The 24,768-nt window shown below is 31.9% G+C and overlaps 1 protein-coding gene across 1 annotated transcript in view; it reads right to left on the bottom strand.

Annotated features, from left to right (window-relative positions):
* LOC145297853 (coiled-coil and C2 domain-containing protein 2A-like) overlaps positions 1-24,768 on the bottom strand; it is a 220,229-nt gene that overhangs the window by 152,626 nt on the left and 42,835 nt on the right. Inside the window, exons 11-14 of the mRNA XM_080144180.1 lie at positions 13,490-13,632; positions 10,019-10,141; positions 5,758-5,967; positions 3,857-3,913 (exon numbers count right to left, since the gene is read on the bottom strand). Coding sequence (XP_080000306.1) covers positions 3,857-3,913; positions 5,758-5,967; positions 10,019-10,141; positions 13,490-13,632 — 533 coding nt within the window. The remainder of the gene's footprint in view (positions 1-3,856; positions 3,914-5,757; positions 5,968-10,018; positions 10,142-13,489; positions 13,633-24,768) is intronic.

The following is a 24,768-nucleotide window of genomic DNA, read 5'->3' as shown; positions in this document are numbered from 1 at the left end:
AACTGAATATCACCTTATATATCTGATTGAGTGAAATGTCAAGAAAAGCCAGTGGTTCAATAAAATCAAATCCCAGTAAATTATAGCTTGAGTTTGTTATGTATATGATACCCAATGCCATTTTGTATTTAATTTTACTGGTAGCTGGTAGTTCACCTATGATGTGGATGTAATCCTCGGAAGCACTCTGTGCTACTTGACTTGTTCATGTCAATGAAGGCTAGCCTATGGTTTCCCATAGTGATTGTGATATAAGTGTAATGTTGAAGGCAGTGTCCACTTGCAGCTGAACAGGATAATCATTCAGTAGCACTGCTACATATTTTTGGTTTGATTTTGGGGTTGGAAGGAAGGTTGCAGCCAAAATATTTGCATTTCTTTTCTGATTTTTTTCCTCTGTTATACAAAATTTGTCTACTGTTTTTGTTTTTGTCCTTGCAGAGTGCAGAATCCTTCTTTATGGCTCAGTTGATATCAGCTGTGACAGAGGTGTGTTTAGAATGTACAGTTCCATGCAAAATGCTAGCTGCCACAGTTCCAGCAAGCGGCTGGAGGCTTTATAAGTGTTGATGTCCATAGGGTGGGATGATATTGTTTTTGAACAGTGTTAATCACTGATTAATTGTTGATTCCTGCACCGTAATTGAATCATCCTTTAAATTAACGAGGCACTGGCATTTCATGGTAACTTATTGCAAAGTTATTTCTAGATTCTGCTCTACTTTTGACAAAATCCGTGTATGAATATCTGCATCCTCTGCTAAAATTAAACGACACACAAAAAATTAAACACTGTGATGGAAGTTATTTTAAACTGTTCATTTTCTGTTTACAATGTCTGTATAAGTTGAGAAATCAGTTGACTCTCATTTTGTTACTTTGAAACAATTGAAGCACAGATTAAATAAGGAAATTTGCTCAATGAATATCTGCCTCAACATCTGTATTGTCTTGTCAAAGTTGTAATCACATGAGTGTTTAGGAAGAATATAATTTGCGTGCTGGTCGCATTCCATAATCCAAAAGTCTGATCTTTCAGTTGTCAGTTTGTTCCTTGAATTCCATCTAAAACCCACATACAGAACGTTGATTTACTTATTGGGTTGTAATGGATTCTGCTAATGTCAAAAACTTTGTTTTCAAGAGCGATGATGAAGGGGTTGAAAATCACTCTGAAAATACTTCCATCAATTGTTGTAGCATTGGCTGCTGTGCATTCCATTTTTTTTTTGTAATTACCTGTTTGTTTGTTTGTTTGTTTTTTCAGTGAAGTGTTTTTTTAAAAATTTTGAAACAATTTATTGAAATAAAATATAAGAAAACGACATTATTGAAAAATATACACTAAAAATTAAAATAATACAGATAAAAATAACGTAATTAGACTTTTTTTTGCATTTTTGACAACAAAATTTAAAAAATAAGTTTTTATTTTATTTGGAATTTTATAATAAATACATATTTATAAAATTATAAAAATAATTTTTATTTTAAATTTATATTACTATATTAATAAAGTAGCTGCAAGAATTCCTCTCTGGACAAAAGTATCTTAGGTTTGCAACAACAGGTGCCATATACAAATTCAATACAGCTAGGCTAATAGCCACTATCTTCTATAGCTTTCAAACACCATTTTATACACATTCAGCTGTAATATAAAAATGCTACATTGCATCCTACGAGCAACACCATCACAATCGTTACATTGTTAGAGGAAGGAGTCCCTATTTTTCTGTCTAAATATTTAATCCTACCACTGCTACCAGTAGTCACTGGGAGGAATTGTACATGTTCCACAGATTCTGTGATTATACCGACCATAACTGACTCATACATACATAGATCTAAGATAATCATTCCAATTTCCGATTCATAAATAAAACCTCCTTCGCCAAAGTCTGTCCATTCTAATTGGCTAAGCTCTGATAATTGTCCTACTCTAGAATCATGTATATTTGAATTCAACACCATGGAAAACCACTATATAGACATACATATCAAGTTTTGAGTAATATGAAAAAAGAGCTCCAAAAAGGTCTTTTTTTAGCCTTAAAAGTCCTAGAGGGATGCGGACCAGAATTTTGCCAGGGTCACCCATACTGAATTTATATTAAGAACAATGGCCTCCACATTTTGGCCAAGTTTCAAGAAAATCTAATGGATGGATCAAATGCTACGGGGCAAAAAGTGTCATTTTGGGGAAATTTTTACCTCTTTTCGAATCCCAGTGTAAATGGATAACAGTGCAGTTTCAGGCCTTAGCACATATATATTTGAGTTGACCACCGTGGAAAACCACTATATACAGACATATCAAGTTTTTGTTGAGAAATCTGAAAAAAGAACCACAAAAAGGGGCATTTTTAGCACTAAAAGTCCCAGAGACGCGAACCAAAATATTGCCAGGGTCACCCATACTGGATTTATATTAAGAACAATGGGCTTCACATTTTGGACAAGTTTAAAAAAAAATCTAATGGACGGATCAAAAGTTATGGGACATTTTGGGGGATTTTTGACCACTTTTGAGCCCCTGGGGATGCAACTGGAATTTTTGTAAAAAACTTTGTTTTACTGTGCACATCTATTTAATGAAATACAATTTGTGACAAAATTTCAGAAAAAACTAATGGACGTTTATCTGGCTGAACGCATGGACACCACTGAAAACATAGGTTACTCTCCGATAAATTGGGGAACCAAAAAAATTGTATACACCTTACCAACAGAAAAGGTAGTGTGTGTTCCATTTACTAGAATGTTATCATTACAAACTGATCCCTGACTATTACAGTCATTATAAACACTACCTTAAATTTCTTTTTTAATTTTAAGATTAAGACTTTAGTCAATGCTAATCGCTGGAAAAAATTACAACAAAGTGAAAAGGAAAAATTGAAAACTACGAGAATCATTGTTCAGGTCTGCTGAAGTGTTTTTTGGTTGTTTGTTTTCTTCATGACACAATATTCCCTCAGAAATAAATGCACAGGGTTATAATTAATTTTTAGTTCATTCTTTTATTCTCATTATAAATTACAGTTGAATGGTAACGCCTGCTATCTAATAGGCCACACTATCCATTTTTGTTTGACACGTGAGGTGAAAACACAGAATAATCACATCACATAATCAAATCTTCATGTTAAGAATGGGTTTATAGATACTAATGTTGTTACTTTGGCACGGTACATTCATTATGGCCCCAGGAATGAGTGCCTACTATTTTACTAGGTCAGCAGTGGCTCCCACTAACAATCATTGTTTTTTTTTTACGGAAGAGGGGTAATTTCCACCAGGCAATGCTTGTACACAGATCTTGCTAGTCATAAATATGTTTATGAAAGCATTACAGTTTTGGTGAGGCATAGTTTCGTAGCTGACATTGCTTAATAAACATAATAGTTCATGACGTCAAAAGATTTTTAAACGGGTTTTCAATAATTCTTTTAAAAAAAAAAATAGAACTAATTTCAATAATTCTTTAAAATTTTAAAACTTGCTTTCAATAATTTAAAAAAAAAAGAAGAGTGCAAAAAGAGTTTTCAATAATTCTTAAAAAAAATAAAACTAATTTCAATAATTCTTCAGGGAAGTTATAAGCATGGAAAAAAAATGCAAAGGAACTGATTTGCCTTGTGACCGCTTCCAATAGCAGACACACTGGAAGTTAGGAAGTACGTTAACTGACTATTACCATTCGATTTTTAATGTGGTGAAAATCCAGCTTCCCAAAAAGTTTGGGTCAGTTTGCCGACATATAACAGCACAGTTATGTCTCACATATTTTAAAATATAATCATTCAAAAGCATGAAAAGTAGAAGAATGCAAGAATATAAAAAGTTTTGTTACCTTTTGCTTCACGAGTTGATCTTCAAGATAGCGAGAAGAGTTTTTGGCGGCTTTAAGCTGCAAAATTTCAGAAAGAAATGAATTGAGAAACGTTTACAAAAAATACTGGATTTGGTATTAAATAACCCAAAAGGATTGATAAGCTGTTACCGTAGTAGTAGTAGTAGTAGTAGTAGTAGTAGTAGTAGTCGGATAATGTCTGCTTTACATGTTGGCATGTGTTGGATGGCTTTTAGAAATTGACTTCTTAACAAAGCTATCTCTGCAAGGTCTTTATTTATCTTGCTTTATCTCAAGTCTATTCTTATGAATTTCTTCCATGTTTTCCATGCCTTTCCCCTGTGAACTGAACCTGCTCATTCAACTGTTCTACATCTACTGCCCCAAAAACTCATTCATTGTTTCAACACGTCCATATCGTCAAAGTCTTCTGTTCTGCACACAACTCCTTATATTGTCCATATTTAATCTTTCTCTCAGCTCATTAGGTCTAAGACTGTTGTAGAATAAAAAGGACAAGAGTCTCATTCTAACATTTAATAACAATTTTATTGGATTATCTTCGTTAGTACGTTTGCATGAAAAAGTACTGGAAAAAGTTCCTGCGTAGAGACATAGATGAAAAATTAGACAGTACCATGGGAGAAGGAGAGTTCATGAATGTGGAAGATATCACTTGGCGGTAGCCAGGATGGATTTTTTGTCTTCTCCTCTTAGTCGAACCCCAGGTTGTGTGCGTCTCAAGAAAGTAGTTGAGGATTGGTCAGTGGAGATATCTTCAGTTCGAGAGCCAGGAAGGAAGAGATTTAGTTTAGTTGGTTTATTTTACCAGCATATCAGTCCTTTTGGGTTATTTAACGCTGAAGAATTGGTTTTGTTTTGTTTATTTATTGTTTATTATTTTTCCAGGAAGAAAGAGAGAGAATTTCTGTATGCTTAACATTTTATAAATGTAGTCATGTGGTCAGCTGGCCTGAGAGCTATCCTCTGATTGGACAAGTCAGAAAGGAGGTTAACCCCTACAATCAATCAGCAATGATATTATATAGCAAACATATTCAAAATCTTAAGCTGTGATTATATCTACTCCTACTGCTACACTGTTTTTAAGACTTGTATTACATATCCATCACATTATTTTTATATTATTTCTCTACATGCAACACATATCCTCAACCCTCACTGGTCATGTTGCACCTCCATGCATCATCACACTGTATACATATGCCTGATGGATTTTTCCATTTGGTCAACAGTTGTAATGCTCTGCTAGTTAGTAATGGCAACAGTTCCTTGAACTTACTCCATCTACTCTTAATTCTTGCAATCACAATAGCACCTGTTCCTCCCTGTGCGCCATTGGTATGAAAGATTGTCTATATTTTTTTTTATTTCCCGGAAATTATCTCTATGTTAGTCATGTAAATTCGTTCGACATACATGTTCATGTTTGATAAAATGTTTGCTTGTTCTCAATGCAGTGAAAGAAAAAAAAAAAATGAGTCAGATTCAGAATTCTTCTTAACACTCAGTATTCTATTTTTTCTCTAACCAATCATATTTTTCTTTTCGTCCTCTTCCCAATTGACAGCAACCTCACGTGCATAAGATAAATGTTACTGCTGTGGAACAAAAACCATCTTTTTATACTGTCATCTCGAATCACAATAGCGCCTAAATTTGCATGTATCTTCTTATTTTTTGTATCGGACGGGTTCCAAGTTTGAGTACCAGCACTTCTCCACAGAGGGCACATGCCACCCGTAGGCGCCCAATGCTGTGTCTCTCCACACCATCATTACATGGTATCATCAAAATAACAAAACTTCTAAACAACCACAGTAGAATAGAACAAAAACCCAACAAACTATGCAAGAAATTATGAGACAACATGAGTTCACCTTTACTGTCAAGACTTCCACCATATTATTCTTTGATACAGTGAGATATTCTCGATGTAATGATATCAGTTTGGTAACAAGGACATGTTCTTTACTGAACAGATGGTGGTGGCTGAAAGAGAGTGTGTTGATATCAATGTCGAGCTGATAGCGCCCTTTATTTTCTACCGTTCCATCAATATATCGACTGTCATATTCATGTAGAATAGCCTAGAAAGAAAAGAAAATTCAAGAAATATATTTAAATAACATGTAACGTTTATCAAAAATGAGTGAAAGGGTAAGTATAAAATAGACTTTGTGGCTTAGTGGGGGATGCCCTTTTCTCTTCCCTGTAGCCTCTCTCCGACAGAAGAGATGTTGCGAGCCTGTCTTTGTTTTATCGTTATTTTCATGGCAAGTGTTCATCTGAGCTCCAATCTCTGGTCCCCCCTAGTCAATCTTTCACGAAAATACCCATCTGACTGAAACCACTGTCAGTAATTTTCCCCACTCTTTATCTGTGCCTAAATCCAAGCATAGATTCCATGAGCAGAGCTTCTTTCTTAGAAGTGCATGACTGTGGAACTCTCTTCCGTTTGCCTGTTTCCCACCTGACTACAACTTGGATGTCTTCAAGTCCAACAAAAACAAATTCCTGACAAACCGCACCCTTATGTAAAACACTTTATCAAATCTCCAATACTAATGATTACTACGATACTATCCCATTGATTACTGTACACACAATAACCCTTATCCCCGAGTGGCTTCGGGGCCTTGATAAGTGGTGACCTCTTTGTAAAAAAAAAAAAAAAAAAAAAAAATTTTTAAGAGGTGTCGAAGTCTGCGTACTTGCATGGAAATACTATTTGACAACCACTTTGAGTCATGTATGTTGAAGGTTGGAGGGGTAGAGTTGAAAATCAGGGGTCATAGTTATATGCTTGACCTTTGTCACGTCGAAAAAAGGTCACCAATTGTTGAAAAAATCACATCGAGGTATACAAATTTTTGGGGGGCAAAAGATGGCCTGTTTGTGTAATTGGAATCCCATCCTGTGTGTGTGTTTAATGGATTGAATGATAGAGCAATTGGAAAGCAAAAGGTCGAATAATGATGATGATGAAAACATACCGATATATATTAGTGAAAGAATGTAGATTTATTTACATAAATATACATGAGAAATAATCAAGTTATATATAGTAAGAATAAGAGTTCATTGAGAATAAAAGTTTGTTGAGAAAAGAGTAATGTTACTCGCTGTTTAAGCTGATGGGTTATTCAGGAGAGTTGGTTCGCATGACCATGCCAACCAGGAGTGTGCTCTGTCACATCTTGACTTGTCAAGAGTTCAGCGGAAAAGAGGGAGAGATATAAGAAACAGGAAGTAACGTGGCTCTTTTCGCAACAAACTTTTATTCTTAATGAACTCTTATTCTTACTATATATAACTTGATTATTTCTCATGTATATTTATGTAAATAAATCTACATTCTTTCACTAATATATATCGGTATGTTTTCATCATTATGTGACCTTTTGCTTTCCAATCGCTCTACCATTCAATCCATTAAACACACATGCAGGATGGGATTCCAATTACACAAATAGGTGAAGATAAACTGCATGTTTAATTGTGTTAAAATATGTGTATTGAATGTTTATAAAAGTTCAATACTATCATTGAATTTTATAAATAATTGATTGTTCTTGGTAAGACATTATGTTCGATTGTTTTTGGTTGGTATTAAAGTTTGTGAAGGCTCAATCACCTTACCTCACAAGTCTGTTTGCTGCTCTCCAAGTGCATGCTTATGCAGTGTGCAGATTTATGCATGTGTACTGTTTGATGCCAAGCGAAAAAGAGAAAGAAGAGAAGGAAAATGGAAGGCTATGTCAGAGGTCGCAGGAAATGCACGCATATCAATAAGTCATGCCATGTTTGCGTGTGCCCCACTCCATGTGCTACTGCACACAGCTTGTTCTGTGTCTGTGTGTTTGATCTAGACAAAGCGAATTTGGCAGGTGTAAACGGCTCCCTATAATATATATATATATATATATACACACACACACTCAATTGCATTTTTACAAAATGCACACATAATATATATACACACACTTTCATATATGTGTACTTGTCAGCATAAAAAAGTTTGCCTATTTTTTTCTGTATATATATGTGTATATTTTTTAGTACCCCCCCTTCCCAACAGCCTCTTTTTGTGTTAATGCATCGATATCAAAGCATCATTCATTTTGGGAAACATTGGTGTAGATAGCGAAAACAACGCAAATATGACAACAATAAATTTTTTACTTGTAAATGAATGAAATGCAGTTTGTAAATGTTCAAATGTCAAACCTGATTTTATTGTTCTCTCAATTCAAACAATTACGACCCGTTGACTTTGGAGAAGGCATGTGAGGAAAACAGTAGCGAGATGTCCGAGGCATTGATCAGAATAGCCTTAGTTTAAAAACCCATGTTTTGCTAAGAGATTGAGTTTGGGCCTTCATTTTTTGAATGTGTCAGGCAAAAACAAATTAGTAGTGCCATATAAACATTAGCAGTGGTTAAAAGAACTATGCAATTTACTTAGGGCAAGAATTCATCATGGTTATTATTAAACGGGAAGTTGCTAGCAGATTGTGTCTGTGTGTGCAAGCTTCTGCTGATACCAGAATTTCATAAATCTGTTTCCTACATATTTCTTATGATTTATAATTTAACTTTACTGAACAGAATATATATATATATATATATATAGCTTAATACGTAAGAGGAAAAGAGAGAGTTCAATTCCACAAGAGGAGGCTTATCCGGATAATGCCAAGCTCAACAATTATTATTGGAGCTTATACAATAGGACAACAAGAGTATGAAACGAAGTCAAAGAACTATATATTGGTAGATACAGAATGGATCATTTATTGAATAATGAAATACAGGCAAAATTTGGAGGATAGAAGAGACTCTTTATGCCAGGGCATTTTGAAGCCTAATGCTTCTTATCAGAAGAGTAGAGAAGGTGCTAGGTAGCATGGGGAAGATGCAGCATCTAGCGTAGGGTTCATTAGGGACGAAAAAGATTAAGAGGAATTATAGAATGTTGGGGGAAGCTTTATTGAATTCTAAATAAATAAGGAGAAGCTTGTTATACATAGTATGATATATCAGATTGTATAATGTCTTTTCTATTTTCTATGGAATGGTAATTTTGACTGGTGCAACCTAAATGGCAAATGGCGGCTATAAAATCGCTTATAATTTTTTTTTTTTCGGGGGGGGGGGGGTATGCAAGGTTGTAAAATTGAAAAATTGAAAGGTAATATGCAGCAATATTTTTAAGTTTCTTCTTAATATTGCCGCATATTACCTTTCAATTTTACAACCTTGCATAACCCCTCCCCCCCAAATTATCAGCGATTTTATAGCCGCCATTTGACGTTTAGGTTGCACCAGTCAAAATTACCACTCCATAGAAAATAGACACCCCACAAACCGTTAAAATAAATTACCACGCAGCAACAATACACCCCCAATTTAACCCTAATACATATACCCCTTAATCTCAACATTATGTTAAAGACCATATACAATCTTATATATCATACTATATATAACAAGCTTCTCCTTATTTATTAAGAATTCAATAAAGCTTCCCCCAACATTCTATAATTCCACTTAATATTTTTTGTCCCTAATAAACCCTATGCTAGACGTCGCATCTTCGCCATGCTACCTAGCACCTTCTCTGCTCTTCTGATAAGAAGCATAAGGCTTCGAAATGCCCTGGCATAAAGAGTCCCTTCTATCCCCCAAATTTTGCTTGTATTCTATTATTCAATAAATGATCCATTCTATATCTACCAATATATAGTTTTGTGACTTCATTTCATACTCTGGTTGTCCTATTATATATATATATATATATATATATGTATATATATATATATATATAAAAGAAAAACTTTCAAGAGCAAGAAGAATTCTCAAAATTTATTTAATCCAGCATAGCAGTTCGCTAATGTGCAGACAATTTTTTACTAAACACCTAAAAAGAAAAATCAGATAAAGGGGATCTTATTCTTTTATTTTGCTTTTATTTCTAGAAATATTTAAAAACAATTTTGAACATAATAAATCTCTGGGTTAATATAACTATTTTTTTTTTTTTTTTATCAAGCCATATTGTGTTTGTTTATTATTAAGATAATTGTGGCATATTATAAAAGTATACGACATAGTTCCAACAATAAATAGATCACTTACTTTTCTATAAACTGTCTGTTGATCAAGCTCTTGTTCTTCAGGCATAGGTACCCGGGAGGATATCTTTTTCAGGGGGTCAGGCAGTGATTTAATCCGTCCATCTTCACCAATCCATTTCTTTCCCTGATGAAACAAATCATTTTGGTCAGTATTTTTGAGATGTCTTTTTTTGGGATTATTATTCTCACCTAACATTGATATTCATACTTATACTATGTCTTGCCTATGTTTTTTCTTCAGGTGCGTTGCTATTTCCGCCATAGAGGTTATGTTTCCAGTTTAGTTTGTTTGCTAGTTTGTTGATATGATTACATAGAGCCTAGCTTTCTACATTGCTTGACCAATAGTCACCAAACTTGATAAAAATATTTGTTATGTTTTTGGTACTGATTTTATTTGGATATGTCTGTGTTAAAAAATCAAAGTCAAAGAAAAGATGAGAGTCACATAGAGACTTACTACTTGGCCCATATTGTAGCCAATAAAAAAAAGCTTTTCAAAGCCCTGGTCCAAAGTTTTAATGTATAGATCTGATGCTCTTTGGTAATAGTAACTACCACACAAAATTTTTACCTGATCAGATATATAGTTTTTGAGTTACCAACATTTCCATGGCATAACTTCACAAATACTACATACAATTTGACTTTGACCCATCTTTATGTTGTCAGGCAGAGATATACAGTTTCATGACTGACTTATGTTTTTGTTTATTTATGATTATAAGTACTAAATAAATATCAGTGTACACGAATTATCAAGAACAATCATATTGAAATATGGGAACGGTATTACCTTTAATATGAACAATACACATGAAGAAGGCTGGAGAGTACATCAACCAAAACAGTAAGAATATAAATATCAATGCAATGTGGACAAGAGTCCAAAGAAAAATAAAAGAACACGTTTAATGTAATACACAGGATAGATTCTATTCCGCAACCTTTGTGATAATGGATGTATAATGACTATCTAGTGAACCTCTCTCATGAAGCTGATCTACCCAATTCAGAAATAAAAGTACTCATCCAAAGACAACAAATACAGTTGCATCTGAACAACAGTGGCGTCGATTTGTACCATAGGGTAACCACTCACTTGTGATCTCAAAAATCAGTACGCCAGAAACTGGTTCATTTTAGTGGTCTTTTTTTTCTGCTGAGCTAAGATATTCATTCTGGGTAGTACTAATCCTTGCCTCTCCTTTTTGGGGTAAAGTAAGTTCGTTGCTTACTAAAGTAAGATAAGAAGAGACATTGCTAGTCTTTCTCTACTTTAATCATATTTTCACAGACGGTGTTTAACTGTTCTTCAATTTATGCTCCCCCCCTCCAAAATATTTATAACAGAAACTCCTCAAGTCACAACCATTGTCAATAGTTTTCCTTTTCTCTCTCTCTCTCTACCTACAAGCATACAAAACTTCTGTGAGTAAAGTTTCTTTCTTAGAACTGCCCATCTGTGGAACACAAAACAATGGAGTTGCTTTCTAGCTAACTATTGTTTTCAAGTCCAATGCAAACAAATTCTTGTTAAGCTGCCCTATTAAATAATAAAATACTGTTCAATCACCATCATCATTACCAATCATAATGGTCGACCCGATACTCATTTAATCTTTATTTTCGAGTGCCCTTAGGCTTTGATAAGTGGTGACACCCTAAAAAAGAAAAAAAAAGGTCATCTTTATAGTAGCGATAAGATGTTTTTATGGAAATCGCTCCCAACAAGGCATGAAGCCACTTGATATAGGGAGCTTAAAAAATAAATAAAAGAACACTTCAAGCTCAAAGTCTAACCAACAATAATTCTTATACGGATAGATTCAGACCTAAAAAACAGCAATTCTTCTTTCTTTGTCAAAAATGCCACTCATAGAGTGTGAGAACTAAAAAGCAGAATAAGGACAAAATTTTTATTTTATCGATGCATAGAGATGTACGATTATTTTAGCGTGCTGGAGCAATGCCGAGAACCTTGCAAGGTATGGCAATATAATTTTTACTGCAAATAAATATTCAATAGGAAAACAATTATCTGTTGTTGGGTTGGAATGTTTAGTTAGGAATTTTAACTCAGGCAAATGATATAAACGTAATCAATTCAGGAATTTTTTAAAGTAGATTGGAATTTGGTTAGTTAAGTAAATAAGGATTTAGCTTACCTGAATGACACGTGACTTAGTCTGTTTTGCTGATGGATATACGTAGTGAGTCGGTGAGTTTCAAACTAACCAGTAGAGGAGAATGAATGGGAGGTCCACTGAAGCATTCCAGTGGATACACCAGAAAAAATGTAGAGATACAGCATACAGACTCTGCGAAAAGGGATCATCGATAAAAAAACGAATAAAGGGCATATAAAAATATAGCTTGTTGTTTTCCTTTGGAGGAAAGTGTCTTCGATTACAGGACTTCATGGTAAAAACAACTTCTGAGAAAAAGAACTATACAAGAAAGTATTTTTTTTTTACAAGGGAGGCCACTCAAGGATACGTGTTAAAGAGTGTGCTGTCGTCAAAAGGACAATATAGTAATCGTTAGAAGTGTAAATTTAGTAAATTGAATTACTTAAGGGGAACGGCTCATCAAGAACTTGTTTACATTGGACTTGAAAACAGCCATATTGTAGTCAGCTGGAAAGCAGGGAAATGGAAGGGAGTTCCACAGGTGTGTAGTTCTAAGGAAGAAGCTTTGTTCATGGAATCTATGTTTAGGTTTAGGCACAAATGAAGAGTGGTATGTTTACCTTGTCTGGTGTGCCAAGCAGACAAGGATGTTTATTGTCTTGTTGCTAAAGAATTGTATCTAAAATGTATTGTTTTGTTGCTAATTGTGTAATTGAATATGTATATACACTCTTTTCCCTTACACGTTATTTAGACGAACACTTTATCTTCTTCTATTATATAAATCTCACCTGTCTGTTTAAATGTATGTATGTATGTATGTATGTATGTCTGCCTAAAACTTTTGACAGAGGCGATGAATTTTCACGAGATTGGTATCGTTTTGAAACACGACCCTTCGGACGACAAAAATCGAAAAATTGGCTAAAAACATTCATTCCTTCACCCTCAACTAGGTACTTTTCGTCATGGAGGGGTCGCTTTTTTTGGCTGATATTTTCGAAAATCATCCCCTCTTTTCAATTGACTAGCCTTAATTTAAACCTTTGCCACTTCTGGTTTGGCGATGGATGCAACAGCAAAGACGTTACATTTTTTTTTTTTTCATGTTCTTCTCATCCTTCGCGATATGGGTTCAAGCCTACCTGCCTACTACCACTTTTTTTTTTTTTTTTTTGCTCAACACACACTTCCAAATACAACATATATAACATATACGTTTTAGATTATTTATACAAAACATATATCTATTAACCGCTATGCGATACGCAAGCCGACACGCACACAAGAGACACATATATAAACAGTCACCAGTTTTACAGAGAAAACCAAGATCTTACCTGTTCTTTATTTCGTATCAAACGTTGCTCAATTCTGTTTTGATTACCTGATGAAACATGAGGTGGGATACCAACATAAAAGCCTTCGTCGATCAGATAGCGTGGCTCCTGGAGTGAAGGGTCTAATTTTTCAAGTAAGGGTACTATTTTAAAGAAAGAAACATTGAAAAGAAAATCTTTTTATATATTATTTTTAATTGGAATTCATTATTGAGATGAGTATTATTCATATTAATTTATTTTATTGCGGACTATTATTCTCATCTTTATTGGTTGTTGTTTCACGACGTTTCGGCCAACTATTCTGCTGGCCTTCGTCAGGTGGATGAATTCCAATTACGGAATAATATATATACCAATCAGTACGGACCCGACCATGGAAGATCAGATAATAAAGAAACGTGGATTTATAAGATCAAAAAATCCAACCTTGATCGCCCTTCGGGGCCCATGACGCAGTTGATAGAGATGTTGAATCTCTACGGTTCCAGATGAGCATTGTCTGAAGATAGCGGTTTCAATCCTACCCAAAGCCGGCCAGAGGCTTACTTGGCCAAAACATGGTGAGATGACAACAACTACGGATGGCAGTCATTGCTGAGGATGCAGTTAGGAGATTCGGAGTTCCTATCCGTCGCGGTTTCCACCCGACGAAGGCCAGAGGAATAGTTGGCCGAAACGTTGTGAAACAACAACCAATAAAGATGAGAATAATAGTCTGCAATAAATTAATGAAAATCTTTTTGTTCGAACGGAAACAAATTATTTTTTTCTTGTACATTCCGTTCATTTAAAAACAGTTTTATTTTTAAGAAATCATAAAAGGGTAGGCGAAATACACTTCAACCTTTGTAGGAAAACATTTAAAGATTCTCTCTTGATAAAATACTGGTACCCTATCATCTAACTGAAAGAGAATAAGATAGATAAAGATCTTAACTCAATTAAGGAAATAATGGTTCTTGTACAGAATCCCCACCCCCATATTAAAAAAAGAAAATAAAAAAATATACAGACAAATCTTTATGATGTACATATTCATATCAGAATGACAATGTCATATTCCAGAATTCATGTACATTGATCAAGTAATTTTATTTTTTAATAATATGAGTAAGCAAAAAGGGACTGTCTCATGTCACCATCTTGACGAAACAAAGTCAGATAAGTCCACAATAATTCAAACTTGCATGATCAGCCTTGTAATGCGTATGATTTCCCATTAGTTACATAAAATCGTTTAAAAATGATTTTCTTAATAAAAACAAGACTATTAAACCAATTTCCATGATTTTTCGAATATGATCTTTTTTTCCATCATGGATATGCATATCATAAAGATTTTTCTGTATTTTTTGTTTTTTTTAATGTTAGGTAAATTCTGGACAACCACTGAAATAACTTCCAAAGAAAATTAAAGTAAAAACCTGACTAGAGATTTAGTTTGAAAGTTAATTTCTAAAAGCTGTGCAACACATGCCAGTAGGTAAAAAAGACATTAAATCGATGATGATGATGATGATGATGATGATGACGAGAAGGAGGAGTTGGAGGAAAAACAATACACGATTCTGATTGAATTCTGCATATTCTTAACTACAAAACAAAGTCATTTGTTAGAAAACAATAAAAGTAAAAAAGAAACAGTTTGTAAAATGATTTTTAACCAAATATGAGGTGCTGAATGTCATAACTCATTAAGTGCTACAAAAAAAAATATGAGGTGCTGAATGTCATAACTCATTAAGTGATACAAACAAAAAGAAAATATGAGGTGCTGAATGTCATAACTCATTAAGTGCTACAAACAAAAAGAAAATATGAGGTGCTGAATGTCATAACTCATTAAGTGATACAAACAAAAAGAAAATATGACATACTGAATGTCATAACTCATTAAGTGCTACAAACAAAAAGAAAATATGAGGTGCTGAATGTCATAACTCATTAAGTGATACAAACAAAAAGAAAATATGAGGTGCTGAATGTCATAACTCATTAAGTGATACAAACAAAAAGAAAATATGACATACTGAATGTCATAACTCATTAAGTGCTACAAACAAAAAAAAAATATGAGGTGCTGAATGTCATAACTCATTAAGTGCTACAAACAAAAAGAAAATATGAGGTGCTGAATGTCATAACTCATTAAGTGATACAAACAAAAAGAAAATATGACATACTGAATGTCATAACTCATTAAGTGCTACAAACAAAAAGAAAATATGAGGTGCTGAATGTCATAACTCATTAAGTGATACAAACAAAAAGAAAATATGAGGTGCTGAATGTCATAACTCGCTAAGCAAAAAAAAAAAATGGAGAAGAACGCTGTAAAAATTTAGTTTGGTGGGTATACTGTGCATTAGTAGATTTCTACCCATGTCCTGGTCTGAACTCAACCATAACTACTCTTGTACGTGTTAGAGGAGGCTATGGGGAATAAAATGATGTACTAGCTTGATATTTTGCAGCGATGGCACTTACAAAGTTATGACATTTAGCGCCTCATATGTATTAGGAAAATTGAGGATGGACTATTTATCTATAAAATGTTCGAGAAAAGAAACTCCTTCTTTTGTATCTATTGCACAATGCATAAAAATAGTACCTGCCCTGTATATATATTTTTTTAAGAGAGCATTTTTTCAGTGTTTCTGGGAATAGTTTGTATTACTTTAAGAAAATTAAATTTTATGCTCCAGTTTCAGCCTTAGCAATAAAACAGAGTGGTCATCAAAATAAAATATTTAGACAATTAAAGAAGGCAATTATCCGCCATCTTGATGGCTTTAAGTCACATTGAATTAATCAAAATAGATTAATAGGACAAATCTAAAACTATATATTCAATATTAAATGTATAATGTATATAAATAATACATATAGTGTAATATATATATATATATATATATATATATATATGTGTATGTGTGTATATCTGCTAGCATAGGTACCCATTGTTGCTCGGATCAACTTGAAGTTCCATTTGGAACGTACTTGCTATACAAAAAAGGATGATGACACTCAACACAGGAGGATTAAGAAACATGTCTAAAATGACAATTCTGTGTTTTTCATTCATAACCAATGATAATAACATATATTTATCTCAATAAATAAAAGTCAGATTTAGTATCAGGATACTTTTCTTAAACCAAAATAGGTTTTATGTGGCATGTACTTCTTTTTAATCTGAAATTTGTTGCAGTGTTATTTTGCCATCTGACTTAGATGGTTTCGATGTGGATAACACACATATGTAAAATAGATGGTCATTTTGAGAAAAGAGATCTATTCTTGTTCTAAATGCAAATAGAGACATTTAAAAAATAGAAAGTGGTTGAATCAATAAAGAGTAAGCGGTCAGGGAGAAAAGTAATACGTAGCTAAGCGATTTATCCAGTTATTTCTAAATTATGGCTAATTAGGACAATTAAAACAAACTTTGTCTGCAAGTACAATAACTCAATCCCAGAAGTAAGGTTAATTTTAGCATCATTCTGTGAGATTAAACTATATAGGAAAACGGCTTTAAGAAAAGAACCGTCGAATTTACTTACTTTAATAATAATAATGTATATATATATATGTGTGTGTGTACACACACAATATTTCGAAATAAATATTAACAATTATCTTTATATGTATACACACACACACACATATATATATAGTCATCTACATATAGTACTGTTTTGCTGTATCACAGCTCATCAATGCGGCAAGACAAGCAACTACCTCAAGTCAGGATCGAAGCTCGCCCACTCAAACAACAGTCGAAGCTTCTTACCTTTTTGCTATTTGGCTACCGTTATGCCGGGTAGCAAATTAACAATGTTTTGACATTGTCCAAACGCCTAAGCTCAATTTGTTTACACAAAGAGTATTGCTTAATACGCTAATGGCAGTTTGTACATCACTTCCCAATATGCTCAACCCAAGATAGGGAGCATTATAGTTATCCACATACCGTACTGTTTAGCTGTATTGTCATATATATATATATATATATATATATATATATATATATATATATATATAGATAGATAGATAGATAGATAGATACATTTTTTTTTTTTTTAATAAATATTAATCATTATTTATATACATATAAAGAATAAAAATTTAAGACTGTAAATTATATTTTACATGAATTTATTGTTCGGCAGGATAACAAAATAAAATATATTGAAATTTTGTTAATCCGGAGAGTTTTAAAAAAATATGTTCTTCTCATCAAAGATATTAGCAAATAAATATTATACTGAAGCTATAAATTTGCTGGTACTGGCATTAATTGAAACAGCATTACATGAAAAATAGTCATAAATACAAAAAAAAAAGTTTTGTACAAACAGTTCATATGAGGGGAAAAGAATTAAAAAATAAAAGGATAAATTAAAAGTTAAGGATTAAAAAAACAGATGAAAAGATATGAAGAGGTTTAATATTATCAAGGCGAAATGATAATAGTAGACAAATCCAGAATTATATTGTAGGCAAGTAAACTCAAATTAAAATCCATAATCTGTGTAATAATCTAAAATATGTGCAATCTTGGTTGTAGAAAAATCTGTTTGCAAGCAATCGAGGAATAAAGATTATTTCAATTCTTTGAATCTTTTTTTACTTTAAGCTTGTATGAGAACTCCCATGGCTGATAATTATGATTTTAAGTAATAATGGATAAACAAGATTAAAGAAAAAAAAAAAAAAAAAACAATGGAAATAAATTACAATGGAAACTAAAGTGAAAAAAAAGAAAGAAAAGAAAAAGAAAAGAAAAAGAAAAAAAAAAAGAAAATTAAAGATGCTGAGTGTTAGCGACCTGGGCAGCTTAAGCTAGAAACAATTAAGTTATGCATCAATAGCACACATTTAGATCAGATGTTGAAAGAAGAAGCAGTGAGAATTACATGCTAACTTATAGACATAATCTTAATAACATTTGAATACTGGTAATATATATATATATATATATATATATATATATATATATAGTAATTTATAAAATATATATGGCGATTACTAACTAGCTCTACCTACGTATTGAGCACTTTTGAAGTAAATACTTAAAGTTTACGCATAAATCTATACTTTCGTATATTAAATTTATGTGAATAAATGAAGTAGTTATATATATATATATATATATATATATATATATATATATATATATATAGTAAGTTATGAAAATATATATGAAAGCTACATAGAATATTCCTCATTTCATTTTCATGAGAATTTGCCAGGCTTATATATCTATATCTATAATATAAAGCTGAACGTCTGCGTGTGTTTCATAACCTATGATACTTTCATAAATCAGAATCCATTTTCTGTAGGCTGTTTTTGACCCCAGTCAATGACGGGTACTTTTGGTAGTATATATATATATATATATATATATATATATATATATATATATAATATAAAAATATAACACGGAAATTACATAATTGTCGATGCAATAATTTATTTCAACCTTATAGTATTTTCAGGCATCTAAACCAGACAATTACATTTTTGATACTCTTTGATACTTTTGATGTAATTGTCTGGTTTAGATGCTTGAAAATACCATAAGGTTGAAATAAATTATTGCATCAACAATTATGTAATTTCCGTGTTATATTTTTATGTTATTGCTCTGTTTACCACATTGAGCTCTCATACCCGGATTTCCTCTGGAATTATTCCATTATAACACTATATATATATATATATATATATAAATCTATACTTTCGTATATTAAATTTATGTGAATAAATGAAGTAGTTATATATATATATATATATATATAGTAAGTTATGAAAATATATATGAAAGCTACATAGAATATTCCTCATTTCATTTTCATGAGAATGTGATTTTTTAAAAAACTACAAATTTAAGCTAAATTGAATGTAACTGTTTAAACAACCTATAACTCATTTGATTTGCCTTATACTTCTTCTATAATTTTACCTGTTCATATTTGACTTTTAATTAAAGTATTCTAGCGTTCATGTCAATTTAAAAAAAATTAACTTCAAATTGAGAAGGCAAAACAAAAATCCGCACGATGGAAAAGTGTTATTTAAATGTAACTTAACATTAATGCAACACAAATACAACAGGAACACAATGAACTAGTTAATATTTAGTAGCATAGCACTTATGCAATCTTTTGGGCATGCCTTGAATTAGTCTGTGACAATACTCTGGTGAAAGGGCATTCCACTTCTCTTTAATTTTTGTTTAAAATTCTTCCAAATTTGAAATCTTATGTTGTTTGATGTAATGCCATACGTTTTCTATATGATTGTACGGGGTAATCCAAACACAGAATATTATGCTCTTCCAGAAACCTCTTGATATTGCTAAATGCGTGAATGGAAGCATTATCCTGCATGAAGATGGGATTATCATCCAAATTCCAGCCAAATTAAGGTAGAAAATGTTCAATCAACATATTAATGTACTTGGTCGAATTAATTCGACCTTGCAAGTGAATTATAGTCCCTGGACCATTGGCACTAATAACACCCCACACCAAAACTGAACCTCCATCACCTTGCAACATTGAAACTGTGCACCTAAGATTCAATTCTTTGTCCTTCCTTCGATGGACGTACTGCCTACTATCATTGCCTTGCCTATGTAACGTGCCTTCATCATTAAAAATCACTTTCGACCAATATGAGGAGTCATGATCTTCATTGCATCTGACAAAGTCCAGACGGCGCTTTACAGAAATCATTGGTTTGCGTCTTGCAACACAGCCTCGCAAATTAAATTCTTTCAATTTGTTCTTAACTGTAGAAAGAGAGCACTTTTTAACAAGATTACACTGTTGTTGGATTTGAGGAGCTCTTTCAAATCTGTTTCTGGGGCTGCAGATCTTGATAGCATTGTCTTACCTGTAATAGGACAAACAAATTTAGGGGCATCATGATCATTGCCGGTGTTCTGGTGCTTTTGTACAGCCATTTGTACCATTTTCTGATCACATTTGAATCTCCAGCTGATTTATCGATTGGATAAACCAGAAATGAGCTCTTGATGATCACTCAGAGAAAATCGAGGCATATGGAATAAATGTTACATTAACCTGGAACAACAACAATTACAATTAGAGATGTTTTGTTGCCTAAAAGGTGGATATTTTAAGCTGGTTTTTAACTATTTTTTTTAAATTGACGTGAACACTAGGATACTTCAATTAAAAGTCAAATATGAACATATAAAATTATAGAGGAATAAAAGGCGAATCAAATGAGGTATAGGTTGTTTAGCTTAAATTTGCAGTTTTGGAAAAAATGACAAGTGCAGACTTTCTTTTTGGTGTCACTGTATATTTGGAAACAAATGAATCTCACAGGTAAGAAATTCATTTTTATAATATGAATAGGTTAGCTAAATTAATTAAGAATAGGAAACTAGATCTAATATTTGTAACATGTCTTCTTCTTAAGATTAAGGGAGGTGGTGTTTGATCAACTCTGCTGGGGAGCTATGATTTAATATACTGTTTTGTTTTTAAATCACTGAAACAGTGTTTCATGGTAAACAACTGATGATCCCTTAAATTACATTAGTACTATAGTGAATTCGAAAGAGCAAGTTGATGCAGTGATTGCAGGTTATTAAATGACCTACTGCCTAAATAGTTTTCTAACGAATGATAAAAAATAATTTTTTTTTGTATAGTTTTAAAGGTTAAAAAACTTCCAAGACTATATATATATATATATATATATATATATATATATATATATATATATATATACACACTTGTATGGTTTCTTGAAAATATTCCAATTATAGCAGGATAGATAATAATATCATAAATAGTACTATACCAAATATACTACATTTGTCTGATGCTCAATCATATTCATTGTGAATTGAACTTTAAAAATATATCATAGTATATGTATATATACATTTTTAAAGTTCAATTCACAATTTTATTTTCTCATAATAGTATATGTTACAGATCTGTTTCATTAGCAATCTTCAACAAACAGTAAAAATATGTTACAATTCTACTTTTGAATGTGACAAACTCTTCAGACAATTCTATGGTGAAAAAACATGTTCAAACACAATTTTTATATGTCACAAATAATCAGACATACCTCCGACGTCGAGAGTGTAATTCTCATTTTTTATGTATTCATTTATTTATTTTTCCATTCAGCCATACTTTTGTTTTTAGAATTATTCCTTTTAATTTACCTCCTTAAATTTATTTTCTCCATTTATTAATTATTATGTATTGTTTTCAATTTGAATTATTCTGTTTTTTATTAAACTACAATATCATTAGAATGTATTTTCAAATAGTTTGTCTGTCAACAGCCGTATTTTCCTATTTTTAATAATTCCTTTTATTTGTCTTATTTAATTTACCTCTTGAAATTTATTTTCTCCTTTTATTTCTTATTGTATATTATTATGCTCTGTATTAAAACTACAATATCTTTGGAATGTATTTAAACTTTCATTGTTTATCTGCTTCCGAGTCAACATTCCATTTTGTTCTATATACGTTAGTTTTTAACCCAGGGGAGATCACTCTAATTTACTTTTTAGAATATATCTTTTGCTTAGTTATTTCCCTTTTACTTATTTCTCATATATTAACATTTGCTAGCTAATTTATGGAATGTTTTCTATGTTACTATATTTTTATATTTTTTTCTCATTACTTTTCTAGAGTATCTAGCAAAAATTTCCTTTCTTTATATGATCTATTCTTGTATCTATCTTACTTGCTAGTTATCTAATTGTAATATTTATGTTGCATTTCTAAGCTATATAGATTTAGGAAATCTATTGTTGTCAGTGCTTTATTGTTTCTATTTATGAGTTCATCATCTCCTCCTTAATTGTTACTAAAATTGTTAAATCTAACCTTATATGTTTGGTATGTCTTATCATTTGCTTCTGCTTTAGTTTGTTGATATTTCAAGAGTAGGTTTCCCCATAATTTATATTTGATTTATATTTTCTATATTAAGCATGTTATATTCTGATCTCCTCTTTTATCCCCCTACCCTTATGTATATTTATTTATTTATTCATTTATATATCTTCTATTTTTATTATTCTTTTTATTTAGTCTGGTCTAATGTGAGATAATAGGAATTTATTCTTATGCAAGCAATCCTGTACAATATCTTGGTGCTTATTCAATAAATCTTCCTTAGATGTTAATATGTGATATGATTCAAGGAAACAAAGGTTACATCTTTTCGATTTACTTGGTTTATACTTACTAGCTCTCCCTACTATCAACCATTTTAATTTATATTCAGTTTTATTTCTATGGAGTTCCCTAATCCATTCAACTAGTGCTGTGTTGTTTATCTTCTTTCTTTCTCTGATTCTATTATTCATTTAGTTACTACTACCATTTGTGAAAAACTGAAGATATGGAATTATATATATATATATATATATATATATATATATATATATATATATATATATATATACACATATTATATATATATACACATATTATATATATATATATATATATATATATATACATATATATATATATATATACACACACATATATATACACACACATATATATATACACACATATATATATATATATAAATAAAGGGTGTTTTTTTAGAGCTGGCAAACTTTAAAATAAAATAAATCACAAAAAAATATTTTTATTGTCTACATATGTGGTTTATTCGAAAGATGAAATTTTTGGCAGTTATAATTTAGATACAATTTTAGGCATATGGCATAAAATCTAGAGGTCAGATTTTCACAAACTTTAAGCGGTAAATTAGGGTGTATTTGGGCAATAATGCATCAAATGTTGTCTTCCAAGTGGTCTATTGTATCTGTTTATCAACATAGATGCGGAAAATTACATATCCACAGAGAAAATAATTTTATGGAGTTAATTTGCATGAATGAGGTGGTCAGTAGACTGGTCCATTTTGTGAAATTATTTGCTCATCAAATGTTCCTCTCAGGAAATTGATTGTATTGTGTCCTGTGGTGACATATGGCTCCATCCTGCTGAAATCACATGATGACTTACCAAACTAGGTCTGGACTAGCGTGAGGGTGAGGAACTGTCTTAATCCTCATCAAATAATCTGTGACAAGGATGGAGCACCCTTGGGACAAACTTTAAACAAATCTTCTATATCTTCAGTTTTTCACAAATAATTGTCTTACACTGACATTAAACTGTGCTCTTATTGTCTCTATAGACACGACAATCCTAATGCATGAAATTCTTTATTTGGCCAATCAACTCTGGTGTTTTGACTTTTTTACCCCTCCCATACCTCTCATCATCCCTTACAGACCACAGACTCTCTGGCTTCCTTGAATCTCTTATGCTACTCAAAAACTGATTCATGCAAGACAGCCCAAAACCTGTCTGAAGCCTTCCATATGCTTCTGTCGCATGTTTCCAAGTTTAAAACAGAATTTTATTGCATATCGTTCTTCTAAAGTCCTCACATTTAGATTACATTTTTTGAAATTCATTAGCTTTGACAATCAGGCTTTAGTAGGATGTATTCCAATTCCTGCTGTAGCTATTCATTTGAACCTGAAATCATGAAAATTGATCAGTCACCTCATAGCATACTGAATTTTCAAGAATCTGTGACAATTTTAAATGCCTGTACAAATAAAGTGGGGAAATCTAATGAAGGCACTCTGTAGTTGCCAAATCTACAATTCAGAAAAGTAATCAATTTAAACCACTCTATATACATAATATTTGTGTTGTTTCTCCTAAATAAATATTAACAATTATTTTATACCTACACATATATACATATTTAGTTCATGTATATATATCAAAAAATAAAAAATGCTTCACTTGTGTTTACACTAATATTCATATAAAATAAAGTCTCAATAAATGAATTAATAAAAAGAAGAAAGCAAACGTCTCAAACTGGAAAGTTAAAAAAATAAATAAATGTATCAATTAGTATTAAAAAAAAAAGAGGACAAATAAAAACATCTCATTATGGAACTAGAGCAAAGGATTTTTTCCCAAATTCATTTCAAACAAGTGAGGAAGGGGGATCTTCTATTTGCTTTCTCCCTTTTCCTAAACAGTTTGACAGTGTTTTTTTCACACCCTAACTTTTGTATTACATATTATGTTTATTTATAACAAAAATCTCTACAATTATATAAATGCAACTTTGTGTCTCTGTGTGTGAGAGAGTTTGTTCCTTATAGACTCCAAAACAGCTAACAAATTTTCTTAAAAATTTACAGA

The sequence above is a fragment of the Euprymna scolopes genome, chromosome 2, assembly GCF_053919585.1.
Source record: "Euprymna scolopes isolate OS-2025 chromosome 2, ASM5391958v1, whole genome shotgun sequence".
Taxonomy (NCBI): domain Eukaryota; kingdom Metazoa; phylum Mollusca; class Cephalopoda; order Sepiida; family Sepiolidae; genus Euprymna; species Euprymna scolopes.
This window is presented reverse-complemented; position numbering and strand designations above follow the sequence as displayed.